We start from the raw sequence: 13735 nt of genomic DNA, 5'->3' as shown, positions 1-13735 counted from the left end.
GAAAAACAGCGAAGAACAGATGGAAACATCATAGAATAAGAAACTAGCTGATCAACATTGCCCAGTTGCTAAGGCAAGGCATATAAAACAGGAAAGGAATATGCAGCCCTGGAGTGCTGCCATACATTTACAGGATAAAGGGTAGTAACATGTGTGAGCAAATGTCACAGTAACCCACAATAAATCTAGTAGGAGAAAAATGGTCTACCAAAAAGTACCAGTTAGCAGATCAAATGATAAATACAAATAAACACAACTATTTTCATACTTGTTCTGAAATACTAGTGGGAGGTAAATGATAGAAATATTAACTCTGAAAACTAAATAAATTAGGCATCCTTTGTAAAGTAAAAAGTACATTAAAGAATGTACTGCTAGGGATAGAAGGCTGACTTATACAAGATAGATTATGTCTAGTCCATATTTAAGAACATATAAAATTTCAAAAGGACAACTTCTGGTACTGGTAAGATTCAATTGAAGTTTATTTTCAAATGTGTTTTAGGGAATGTTTTGTTTGCCTCTTAATTCTTGAGATTTTTCTTTATGTCTGTATATCTAAGATTGTCCATACTCTCAAATGCAGCAATTAGAACAGTTTCATTTCAAGACATAGAATAAGATCCAAACAACTAATGAGCTCCACGACTAAAAGGTGTGTGGATGTAGCAATCTGTCATCCTGCTGTGGAGGATTAAAAGGTCATGTTATAACAACAGCTTTGTTTCTGTCACACAGGGTGGTTTACACTAAAAATTATGCTTTCAGTTTCAAAAAAGCAGTAAATGAAAAATATAGGCAATTTTCATTTTTTCACAGGGACAGTTTTTTCACTGGTAGGCAAATAGAGAGCTGGTGGGATTGTACTGCTAAAATGAGAAATAAAAGACAAGTAAAAATCTAAATTAATACAAACAAAGAATTAACTATTCTATTTCTGATCAAATGATATTTATTTAGCCCTGAAAGAAAATATTAATGTTTTATTTGCAATTCTGTAACAGAAGTGAGAAATGATCTTGACTTTACACTGTCTATAGGATAGTTAAAGATGAGCCCTTTACTCATTAGATTTGTGCTTAAAACACTCCAGCTGGTGGAAAGCCAAGTTTATTCCCCTTCCACACACAAGAAGACTGGAATCCATATCATTAATTTCTCAGGAGATTTCCCTGATTACCACGTTGTAGTTATTGTGGGATGAGCTGCTTTTGGTTTCTTCTGCACAACTCTCCTTCTTTATATTTATAATTCCTGTTTATAATACCATATTAATTGAGTATTAATTAACTGAGACCTAAGTTAATTCCTTGACCACAAGAGGTCCTATAGCCCCAGATTACATATGTATATAGACTATATACATCCCCTCAGGTTTTAATAATCTCTCACAAGATTATTAAAAACAAAAACTTAAATGGGCTTTTGGGTCAAAATATTTGGGTATTTGTGAAATTGAATTCTTTTGGCAAAGGTGAAATATGTTTGTAAAACATGAAATGTGTTTTCACTGGTATATTATGTATTTCAAAAATACATAAACTTTCCAGGAAACTCTTAAGAAAAAGCACCATACTTTGCTGAAAGAATAGAAAAGTTCAAGCCACTTCTGTGGTGTTTGACAATGAGAGAATGGATGACAGTTTTCATCACTCTTTATCAAGAAAAGTTTAAGTATCTATTATATGTGTCTACATATACATATATATACAGTCACACACAGACTTAAAATTAAAATCAAGCTGTTCTTTTAATAAATAAATAATCACTTTATCTTTCTGGAAAATATGAACAGTATGCATTGTAACTGAAAGATAAATGTTTTCTTTAAACCCTCACAGCAAAGAATGGGTATAAATTAGCTAAGTCCTTCTTACTCAAATTTTCCATTACATTTAGTGGAATTTCTTGGCACAATTTACACAAAATTCTGGATTTTATTATTACTAGCTTGGTCCTGATGCCAGTGCTACAATGTAATGTGTGATGTAATTTGTTCAGGAGCAGTTAAATTCCATGAGGATAATTTTGTGTGTACCACCTTGAAATCACTTTTCAAACATTGTAATTATAAATGACAAAATAAAAATTCCACCAAAAAGATCAATCAAAATAAATAGTAATAAAAGAGATTTTTCTTAATTACTGAGTGATATTTGTACTACATCTCTGCATTTTGTTTTGTCATATATATTAAATAAAAAGGCCTAAAAGTGAAGCATATTGGTGAAACTGGAAGATAAAGGATTTCTATTTATTTCTACTGTTTTATATTGGTAAGGACACAATCAGAATTATTTGCAATCTATGTAAAGGCAACTCTGATTTTCACAAATTTAGGGGTCACACTACAAGTTTCACGTCCAAGGCATTTAGATAAAAAATACTAGCAATCTTTAAAAAAATATAATAGTCCCTATAATAACAGTCATCAACGAACTGAAAAAAAATGCAAACTATGTGTACAGCAAAATGAAAAAGAACAATTACTTTAGGCATTCATCACTTCTGTGTACACAATAGATTTTTAAGTCAAAACATGCCAATACAATAAGTTATTTTGATCTATGAAGTGCACTAATCTCCCCATCAAGTCTATGACTCCGAGCAAACTAAATCACATTTGCAGAAAAAATAAGCTGTTTTAGTTTTTCATTACAAAGTTTTATCACCAAAAGAAGCTTTCGTTGAAAGCTTTAATTTTAATAGATTTTTTTTTTTTTTGCTGAGTAAATTAAATTTTATTTCTTATTAAATTGGTTTCACCGTTTTTTTATTTGTTGTCAACCGAAAGCCATGAGTTTTAATGATGAACCCAGAAAATCACATAGCTCACAAACATTGCTATCTGAACTGAGTGGAGTTCAGAATTCTTTAAAAGCATTGCATGAATCAACAGTAGCATAATCTATATCATTAAATCCACAGCTAGTATCAGGGACATTTATTCTATTAATTCCAGGATCCACTTGTGCTATTGGCATACTGTGCCTACAAACGTTTAAATATGAATGTGGTAAACAGAGATTAATTTAATTTCTGTCTAACAATAGAATAAAAATCATCAGACACTGTATGGAACTCACTGTAGATACAATGCTAAATATAACCTACACTAACATAAGCACTCTGTTTTATGAATGCAATACATATCCTGGTAATTCCAGCAAATACTTCTGCTCTAATCAGAGGTTTGAATAGAGAATCAATGGCCTAGAGCATTAAGTGCCATGTAAAGGAAAGTTTTATTCAGATGTGAAAAAAGTCATCCTTTGCCTTTTTTTTTTTTTTTTTTTAAAGAAAAGAATTAACATTCTCACTGTAAGACCAATTTGCTCTACAAGTTACTACATTAACCTTCTTCGTAATTTTCTTTAGCTGCTTTCAAAGCAGCCTGAGAAATTCAGATACGTTTTCCACTTACGCTTGGAAATTCACCCAAAATGGCATTGTCTGTTTTTCAAGAATCAAAAAGAACTTTAAAGTTTCTACTGAATAACATAATTTTTCTTCAGATGGTGCTTCAGAAGGCAACTGTAGTTTAGATTCATTGCATTTATGTACTTCAAAACCATGATTATTTACTATCATATACAAGTTCAAACACTGAAGATCAGATTGTATGCTCAAACAGCCACATTTTTCCTCTGTGGTTCCAGCCTTCTAAAATCCATGAGTTCTGTAGTTAAAACACCCTCCCATAAACCTAAAGAATGATAAGAGACCTACCTTAGAAAGTCCGCCTACTTCCAAATAGAAGCAGATAATGAAAACATTCCAGGTGACCCACAGGGCAGTCCACACCGTGTACTAAACACAAAGCCGGATGAAAGCAAAAAGACAGAAAAATAAAAAGTGAAGATGAAAGAACTTTATACTGAGCAAATCAATAATAAAATACTTATATCAATAAGCATTGTTCTTCTGGGAACAGTCAAGGGCAGAGTTCAGAAAAGGAGTTTTCCCTGCACAAGTCCCCTAAGAATCACAGGAAATTACAAATCCAATACTCTTTGCTGTTCTAAATACATACTAATAAAACAGATTTATTCTTTACAGTTTTACACTACTCTACTGGTACCAATTAAAACCAAAATGCTGACTTTTGGGACAACTGTGAGTCATTTGTAAATCATGACTTAGCTCTGTTAATGCACATTTCAGAATAGTATAGTAATTTAAATGCTCCATATTCTACAAAATATTATGAAGAAAGATACAAGGAAAAACAAAATGTCAAAGAAAACAGAAAATCTATTGATCTGATATTTAGAACTTGCTAGAAAACAAAAAGGAGAAAGGTTAGGATATTTTTTAAGAGTCTTTAAGTAAAAGATATTTTAATTAGATCATTATTTCAGCTGATTGTGTCTGGCTCATTAGTTCTCCAACCCTTGTGGCTGTGAACATGATTCTACAATGCACCCTTACTGGATGAATGTATCTACATCACTTCTGGGTTCTCCAGTGCTTTCCTCTAGTGCAAGAATGACCCTATACTCCACCCACAGCATGTATGGGAGATTAATTTGTCTGTCTTAAATCATCTTTTGCATTTTAATTGTCAGCATAATTGACTGGCACTGTTTCCTTATGCTGTTTATCTATATATGACAGTAAAACTATGCATAATTAACTATCCAAACAGCTCAGCTCAGAAGCATTTATGTCTGACTAGTCAAGTGCATACCCAACCATGCTGGGGCTACACCCACATAAAAATATAACGAGCAGTGGCAGCACAACTTTACATGTATGTGCTTATAACCTTCACAATGGAGAACTGCTGCTAAATAGCTTTGCAAGTCTACTTAGCTGTGACCAGGTGAGGTTAATATGCTATTGTTTTGCTTCAATGCACTCAGAAAAACTTAACACCCTAATCTGCACTATGCTAGATCCTGTTTCCATTCCAGGCACATTGTCAGCTTGGCTTTGTTGGGCAGGTTTCAGTTATGTTCTCCTCCTCCCTCTTCCTATGGCATACAATGATAGGTTCAGCTGAAGAGGGCTGAAGTTTTCCACTCTTTGATTACATGAGAATATAACAGTTTCTGTACGCAGGTTAGCTGGTTTAATTTATTTTCTTTATGTAGTAATTAGGATGTTTGGAGATGTCTATGACATAAGAAGTAGATCATTAATAGACAAAATGAAAGTAACACTCCTGGCCCATTTCTGCTGGCTTCCAGAGAAGGGCAGGGTGGCAAACTAAGGGCTGTGTTATAAATTAGACAAAGCAGCTGTGGACTGTGAACAATATAAGGTCTATTCAGAAGATTAACTTAGAAGAGGATATCACAGTTTTTCCTGTTTGCTGACTTTGTAGTAACTCACCACAAACTCTTGATTTTCCAGCGTATGTCCTAAGAACATCAGGTGCAGAGTGCTCAAAATTAATGAATCCTTAATACAACGCCAGCTGCTGGAATTTCAGTCTTATTAAGGCACAGCTGCTCATATACAGCAGATTTCTGAATATTGAGGAGAATTCCACTTTTTAAGAAAGATTTTTTCATTTTTCAATGAATGAATTTTATCATCATAATAAAAATAGGAAACATATTTGATCTGCAGGCCATGCCAAATCTGTTAAGGGTCTCGTTCTGTTACATGGGTGCAATTCTATGGGCAATTATAAACCACACAGGCAAAACCTATCTGTTTTACAAAGTCAGGACCTGCTCAGTTACATATCCACTTGACAAATACTGAAGGAGAAGTGATGATTCAAAACCAGTGTACCTTGAAACCCAGCTATTGTGTAAGAAAGTGGCTCCTCCAATACTCACTGAAGAGCAGGAATATAAATATAGGCTCTGTATTGGTTAAGTACATGTTAAATAATTACATATTCAGTAATAAGTCCTACTTAATTTTTATAAGTAAGAAAATTATTCTTCACACTTAAAAACACAGCTTTTTGATCTTGCAAGTAGCATATTTTTTCCTTGTATAGCATCATAGATGCTTAAGGAAGACTGCATTAATAGAAAACTTTAAAGAAAACAAAAGCAAGAAAGCAAAATGAGGAAATAGAATTCTAGCTATACATGCTATATTAGTTTTCCTTTTCGTGGCTGTGTAATACAATGCAAACATCAATTAAATCATTATATATATATATATTTTTATTTTAGAGGATCCTACCTTACTCACTCACTGAACAGCTAACTTAACACTTTGTTTCTCTTTGTCACTCAGACCCTGCTCTGAAGACAGAATATTAATTTCCTCATGAGGTTTTCTAAGATGCTCATCGCTGTAATGTTAGAACTGCACAAACATTAACTAATTTATTTTATGTTATAAGGGAATGCTACAGCTCTCAGAATGCAAATGATGTTCTGATACATGCAGAGATTACATTCAGAAGTACTCGTACATTATAGACATCCAATTTGAGATGCTTAAGACTTTGTTTTTCAGAACACTTGGCTTTATACAGAACTTTACAATCTCAGTGTTCAGCTCCCAGAGGCTGAGTGCTCAGCATGTGTGCAAATCAGACCACAAAGTCTCCAGTCAAGAACCCAGAACACAAGGGGAAAACAAAGCATGCAAGAAGTTTGGTTTGAGTGACTTGCCTTGTGTCAAAAAAGGTTTCACTGGTTGAGAGCAGAGAAAAAATTCAGCTACCCATAACTGCCTTCATAGCAAAAGCAGTCCTTTATTCCTGCAGTTTCATTGTTCCCATGTCTTTTGTTTTCTGCAAATCAAGTTTGTATTCTATAGCTTTCATCACCAGAAAACTGCAAAATGTCTGTCCTTTCTATTGAAAGTGAGGTGTCACTATGAAAATATTGGTATGCATCCATGCAGCTCAAAACTGAAAATATATAAAAGGATACCATTAAGATTGTACATTAATAATAGTTTTCCTTAGCTTTTTTTTTTTTTTTTTTTTTTTGTGTGTGTGTTCACAAAAATTTATAATACTTTCTGAGCATTATGTGTATGTGTGTAATTTTTTATGTATATACACTTTCAAAGTTTAAAACAACAACTTGTAACAATATTCCATGATGTGGTATCACACTTAACACCTGCTTAGGTCACTAAAAGAGGAATACCTTATAGATCCATTACAAAAAACTGTGCTTTGAACTAGTGGAAAAATTGACTACAGTGATGGTTTGTTCTCCTCTGTGTGATGGGACAACAGGCACAGGAGCATGTCATGTGAGGTGTCAGACAGTTGCTCTCAGTGGAGGAGTGGTCAGCCTGAAACATCAGGTCCAAGCTGATCCACAGGGTTAATTTCCCTCCCAAGACACTTAAGTTAATCTGTTCACGACCTGAGCTGCCATTCAACCTCTCCTGCCCCATGTCCTGAACACTACCCAGGTGGTCCTGCTGTGTCTGCACACTCTCATCCTACCCACATCCAGCCTCTCCTGCCCCAGTTCTTTGGCCAGCTCCATTCAGTTCCTGCCAGGCCCATCTGGTCTAATGCTCAGCATCAAAATCCTTCCTGTATCTGTCATCATTTTCCACATAAATTGAAGTAATAGGGGAAGCTGTGTTTTATTTTATTTTTTTTTTTTATTTTATACTCCACATCATGCACTACCTAAAGGTAATGTGGATATTATCACCTAACAGGTGCCTTCTGCTGAAAAGAAGCTAGGACATTGGTGATAACCTCTGCTGATTTCTCCCCAGAATGCACTGTATGTTTTCTTACTTTTGGACTTTTGCCCTAGGAATGTTTGGGGTGAGGTAGTATTTGGTGTCCTGTAAGTTATGCAGAGAGTGTACTCCCTAAACATCACAGGTTAAATTAGTATTCATCCCAGGAGGTTCCTTTCAGATCCCTTCTTAACGCCAGGCTCCTTGTAACAGGATGCCTCTTGTGCCTCTACAGGTCACTTGCACACTGAAAGTGTTGCAGGGATACCTTTCGTACACCAGTGAAATATAACCACTTCCAGAGTTAAACCATTGCAATTGGATGGGAACAATGTCACAAATAGAAAGGGTTAAGGACAGTTGTGAAGAATGGCTTGTTAAATTGAAAGATAAGAGAGAAAAGGGAAATGTCTAAGTCTGAATATTACAAGGATTGTGGGACAACTTTAGCTTTAATGAATAATCTCAGCACCTCTTCTGATGTAGTGTCTTGGCATTAGCAGAAATAAATGTTGGCTCAGAGATGCTTCAAGGGAAAGGCAGCAACTACTGAATCATCAGATCTTCTTCTATTAGGTACCTGGCTATGCCTCAGAGGCACCAGTACTTACACAGCCCTGCTTAGCTATATTTGTGGATGACAAGGAAAGTGGCATAAATCAACATGATGGAACAGTAACAACTCAGGACTTACAGAAAGGGTATTCAAGGAATAATTCCGGTTATCTAAATATTTCACGTGTTTTGAAACAGCAAGAGTCTTTGTACAGCATTTGTTTGAATACTGTGTAAAGCAGTCTTGTATACTGTCCAGCCTTCTTTTTTTTTTTTAGAGAAACTGCTTTTTCAGGTGTACAGATTGCCTATATATAATATTATTTATTGGAATAAATTACAGCAAGTAAAGAAAAGATTTATTCTTTCTATTCCCCCTATATGAGTGCATTATTTTCATCTCTCACTGTTCATTAATACATTCATGTTCAGCTTTGGGCCAGGTTTGTGCAATTTAATCTATATGACTCATAGTTCGGAAAGCTTTTGAAGTCCCATATCAGAAATAGAAAGAGGGAAAAAAAGACAACTTTAACAAGTATCCTATCATCATCTTTAATCAATTTTAACAGCTTGAAAATCTTGCTGGTGATAGCAAGTTCTATCAAAAAAAGGAAAAGCATGCATAGGGAAACAGATCACAGCAAAGCTCTGGAGCTGTGTGACCAGTGTATTACACTGTAGTTAGAATTCAGATTTAACTGTTTTTTTTCTTCTTTGCAAATGTTTGTTGTGTAAATTTCAGATGAGCCAATATGGGAAAATTAAGAATCAGCTCAGCATTTTTATGTCTCCTGGGAACGTTCCACTGATTTAATTCAGCCACAAAATATCCAAGTACTGAAAATAACACAACTGCTTAGTGACAGGACAAATTGTTCACAAGAATTGATCTACATTAGAAATTAACATAAAAACTGTTAAAAATAATTATTATATTTAAAACTAACTAGGACATTTGAAGTTAATGTTATTTCTCTCTCTGTGTTTCCTAAGCTGTTCTGAGGACTCAGAATTTTACTTATGAGCAAGTGAAATTCCAGATTTATTTCAGAATGACCATTTTTATAGTCCTGTATCCAAAGGCCAGTAGACTAAGAATGTCAGACACAACAATTGTATTTGACAGTGATGCTTCATGAGTTGCGTTTCTCAGTCCAAATTTCATATCACTCAAACTATAAGCAAAACGCATTTATTTTTTTTTATTATTTTTTTTTATTCAGACTTTTACTTCACAGTGGCTATGTTTATACTGTTGTCAAATCAATTACTACAGCTTATGTAGTTATTAAATGCTAGTGTTAAACTAACAAGCTTGGGTTTAATGACAGTGGGAGGGGCAGAAGCATCCAGCTGCTTTTGAGTTTATTCAGCTTCTATTGCAGCCCTCACTGAGCATGATGGCTCCAGGTACCTGCACCAAAAGCCTTTTCAGTTGTGTCTGCAGAACAACACTCTCATATTTGACTACAGTATAGATGTGTTTCAAATTATAGCCCTACATGTAACACATTTATTTATTTATTTCCCATCCCTGGCTTATTTTAAAGTTTGAGCAGAGAGAACATGGCATACTTAGCATAGAATAGCAAAGTGAAGGCTTTTGTGTAACTTCTTTAGTCAGGGAAGTCTCCAGTCACAGCCTTCATCACACAGAAAATACATTAAAGATCTCTTTAGGACAAAGCAGGGTCCATAGAGCAGGTCAGCCCAACTGAAGGTTCCTATAGAAGTATGATAGAATATCATAGGGACAATTTGCGGACATGTGCATTAGATCAATTTTCTGTAGACAGTTTACACAAGTAAACTGTTGTATCTGACATGATTTTTCATTACTTCAATTTTTTTGAATTCTGATAAAATCAGAATTCAAAGCAAAATTCAGCAAAGATGATTTCCAGGGAAGTCTTAAGGAAAAAACAATAGATACTAAGAACTTTTCATGAAGTATTTGATTAGTCTTTCAATTAGCTTAATCTAAACCAGAAACTTCAGTAATCAGAGTACATAAAAACACATCACAATATTTCTTTTGCCAAACCCACAGAAACAAACTCTCACTCTGGAGTGGGATGCCAACCACGATCATATCCAGGAGCTTAGATGTGGCTGAAAGTACAGATATGGACTTGGAAACCCATTTAGAACGCAATTCACTACTCAGTCTGGCTAGGAATCTTGCTGCATTCTGTGTTTAAGTTACATTGAAATTCAGGTTGGTGGTGAAGATTTGCATTAAATAGACTTTACACTTGAAGCCAGTGGTAAAAGTTTACTACTATAATGGGTGGAACGTGATTCCATAGGGTATCAGAAGCAGGGAGGCAGTCTATGTCCTCCCCTAGGAGAGATGCCTTCAGATTCCTTTTTGTCTTGGACAAGTCAGCCTAAAGCTGGCACTCATAGGAGTCTTTGCTGTCCACACCATGCATTTCTTTAGGGCTTCTGAGGACGGCTGCTGGCAAAGCCAGAGGAAGCACAGTTTCTGGGAAACATGTTATTGGAAGATCCTCAGGCTATAGCTCAAGGAGCACTTTAAGCTGGTGTAAGCCTTCACTGCTGCAGAAGAAATCAATGCACTTGTCCCCCTCCTCTGACTGCTTGTTCCCATTTCCCCTCTCCCACCTCTCCCTTCTGCTGGAGCAAGCCTTATAGTGAACCAAGTCAGAGAGCTGACCTGCACTTAAATTAACACCACAAAAGAAAATGGTTGCTTTTCAGCTGAATCTGTTCTAGTTTGACAATTTATCAAGTGGCTGAAGTGACTCTTGTGCTGGTGCAAAAGAAGGATCAGCACAGGGACTAAAAGAAGCAGCTGAGCAAAGGGAGGATTACAGTTTATGCGGGTTTGAGGCATTCGATGTCTTCAGCCTGAGGGTGAAGCTAAACAAGAGGCTAAGCTGACAAGTTTGTAGCTAACAATAAGGGCAGTCTTGCACCTCCTTCCTTCCGTGATGCCTCTGCACTGCTGCTCATGACTGTGCAGTCCCAATCCCCATCTTATGCTGGCCCTGGCACCAACTGGGAACCTCACAGACTGTATTAACTTCACTGAACTAGCAAAATACTCTCCAGTTTTTGCTGGGTTGGTTTTCTGAAAGCTTGGGATTGGAACTGGCTCACCTAAGGGTCTGGTAAACATCTGCCAAAGTTGGTGGAGGGGCTGTGGAGAAGTATTCAGCCAGGTAGAAGAAAATGAGGAATAGGGAGGCATGTAAGACACCCCTTCTGCTGATGTTGAGCTGTGAGACTGGTACTAGACAGCCTGTGTGCTTTCACTCTTCAGACTTCATCATTCCTAATTCACTGGGAATCTTTCATTAGTAGGAATGGGAACTGCTCAAAAGTCTTGATCTTCCCAAGTAACGAGTATTCACAGTTGCATTAATCGCTTAAATATATGCTTAGATCAGGATGTAAGTTAAGTTAAATGTGAGGAAAAAGTATCTTGGTGGGATGTTTCTTTAATTACCAAGCTTTAAACCTTTACTTTAAAATAGTTTGATATAGTCTAAAATGTTCATTTACATTTGAAAAATATAGAAGCAGTCAACATCTGTTGTTCTTCATTCTGACAGCAAAAGCAGAGCTTCCACCACTGAACAGCAGAGCTGAACTCGAGGGACAAGAGATTTGTGTTGTTGCACTTCAGACACCAATTTCTTGTGTAATTTTACAGATGCTTACCCTCACTTGCTTCCATTGTCTTATGTATAAAATGAAGAACATGAAGCAGAAAGGTGAGTGATCAATACATGGATGATGCTCTGTTCTCCAGTGACAGGTATCAGATAAAAATGTTATTATTTACATCAATCCATTTTCAATTATTTATAGTCTGCTTGTGAAATTTAGCTAATGTGAGTGTAAAGAACCTCAACATTACCTTGGGTACAGTTTTTGTTCACATTTAAGACATCAAGAAGAATTACAGGATTTCAGGCTTGACTAGAAAAGATGAAGCCTTTTAAGCACTGTTTTAATGAGCCTTTCCTAGCAGACATTTATTTCAGTCTTGTGAGGAAAGAAAAGAAGAAAAAAAAAAAAAAAAAGAAAAAAAGAAAAAAAAGAAAAAAACACAACAAATTTAGCCTCTTAAAATCCATTACTGGCAACACAACTGAAATGTTCCAGATACAGACAATGCCAGGTGAAAATGTAATAATCATCCATTAAGAAGAGGTGGTGGGGGAGCAAAAGGGATATTTCTGATGGGTGTTCCTTCACAGCTTTGAAAGTTGTTGAGTTTGTTATTATTATTATTATTTCTGGCTATGTTGTGAACATAGGAAGAAGTCTGTGAAGCTCCAAGTTACAAGCATCAGAGTTAATTCACAACAATTTGGGGTCAAGGTGGTAAACACACATTTTGGCAGGTCAAGTTATAGTTATATGTAAGTAAGAGCAAGATGTCTTTGTAACCCTTGTGTCAAATTGCTTCTCCCCATTTAAGAGGAAGATGTAGCCAAATATGACTTGTTCCTTTTTTATTATTTTTATTATTATTTTTTTTTAATGGCCATTGATTCTGTTTTTCTATTGCAAAGTGAACAATATTTTTACCTCTTTTCTTCATTTAATTTATATGTAACATAACTGTAGATGTTCCCATGACCCATCCTAGTATTTAATTCTATAAAGAATCTTACTAATAGCTTGAATCACTGTCATATTTTTGCAGCTCTTTCTTTAACCTATCCATTCTTATAACTTCCAAAATTTCAGAAATGCTACTCACTAGTCCTCAATTTGCAAAAATACATAGGGACTCTGAACTTTCTACAGAAATAACATCCGGTGTTTTGAGGCCAAGAAGATTATGCATTGTAATGTGACAAGTTTTAAAACCAATTGCAAAAATAATATAATATAAATGAGACTTACCACAACTATATATCGAGGCCTAAACTGGATGGTTCCAAACAAACCCAAAATGACAACTATTATTTGTAGAAAATTGCCAAGGATAGGAGCCCATTGGAAACCAAGGAAGTCAAAGATCTGTCTCTCTAATGCTGCCAGCTGTAAGAAAACACATAAACAGAACATCCACTTTTTAATTATGGGTGACATAGAACACTTTTCACTTTTTGTTTGTTATTTGTACGAGGCTTCACTAGATTGAAATACTGCAAAATTCTGGAAACTGTAGTTCCTGGGTGTAGCCCTTAGTAGTGTTGTCAACATGCTGCTATCTGAAAATAGCTACTAGTCAGCATTCAGATCCCCTCAGAAGAATCCTAGATGTAGCTACGTGGATATATTCCTGGGAGTTCACTTATGCAGGAATTAAGGAAGCCTGCTGGAACTTCATTGATTTAAGGATACATGCTGTGAGAATGAATGGCTGTAGAAAAAGTTGGAAGACCTTGGAATAAGCTGCTCCAAAACTGAGGGCCAGATGGGCTACCTGCATGCTGGCAAAAGCTGCTAAGATACTTTGGACACCTCTAATTCAGAAAGACACAGAAGGAGCCTAATGGCTCTCTCCCCACTATCCACATTGTACTTTGGGAATGCATTTTTATAGGTGAAGAAATGA

General features: G+C 35.7%; 1 protein-coding gene across 1 annotated transcript in view; it reads right to left on the bottom strand.

Moving 5' to 3' along the window:
• Positions 1-13735, bottom strand: part of NKAIN3 (sodium/potassium transporting ATPase interacting 3) — a gene marked incomplete at both ends in the record, with an annotated part of 372961 nt that overhangs the window by 174483 nt on the left and 184743 nt on the right. Inside the window, 2 exons of the mRNA XM_084282732.1 lie at positions 3730-3810; positions 13078-13215. Of these exons, the coding sequence (XP_084138858.1) occupies positions 3730-3810; positions 13078-13215 (219 nt within the window). The remainder of the gene's footprint in view (positions 1-3729; positions 3811-13077; positions 13216-13735) is intronic.

Source organism: Netta rufina (assembly GCF_964035555.1).
Source record: "Netta rufina genome assembly, chromosome: 2".
NCBI lineage: Eukaryota > Metazoa > Chordata > Aves > Anseriformes > Anatidae > Netta > Netta rufina.
This window is presented reverse-complemented; position numbering and strand designations above follow the sequence as displayed.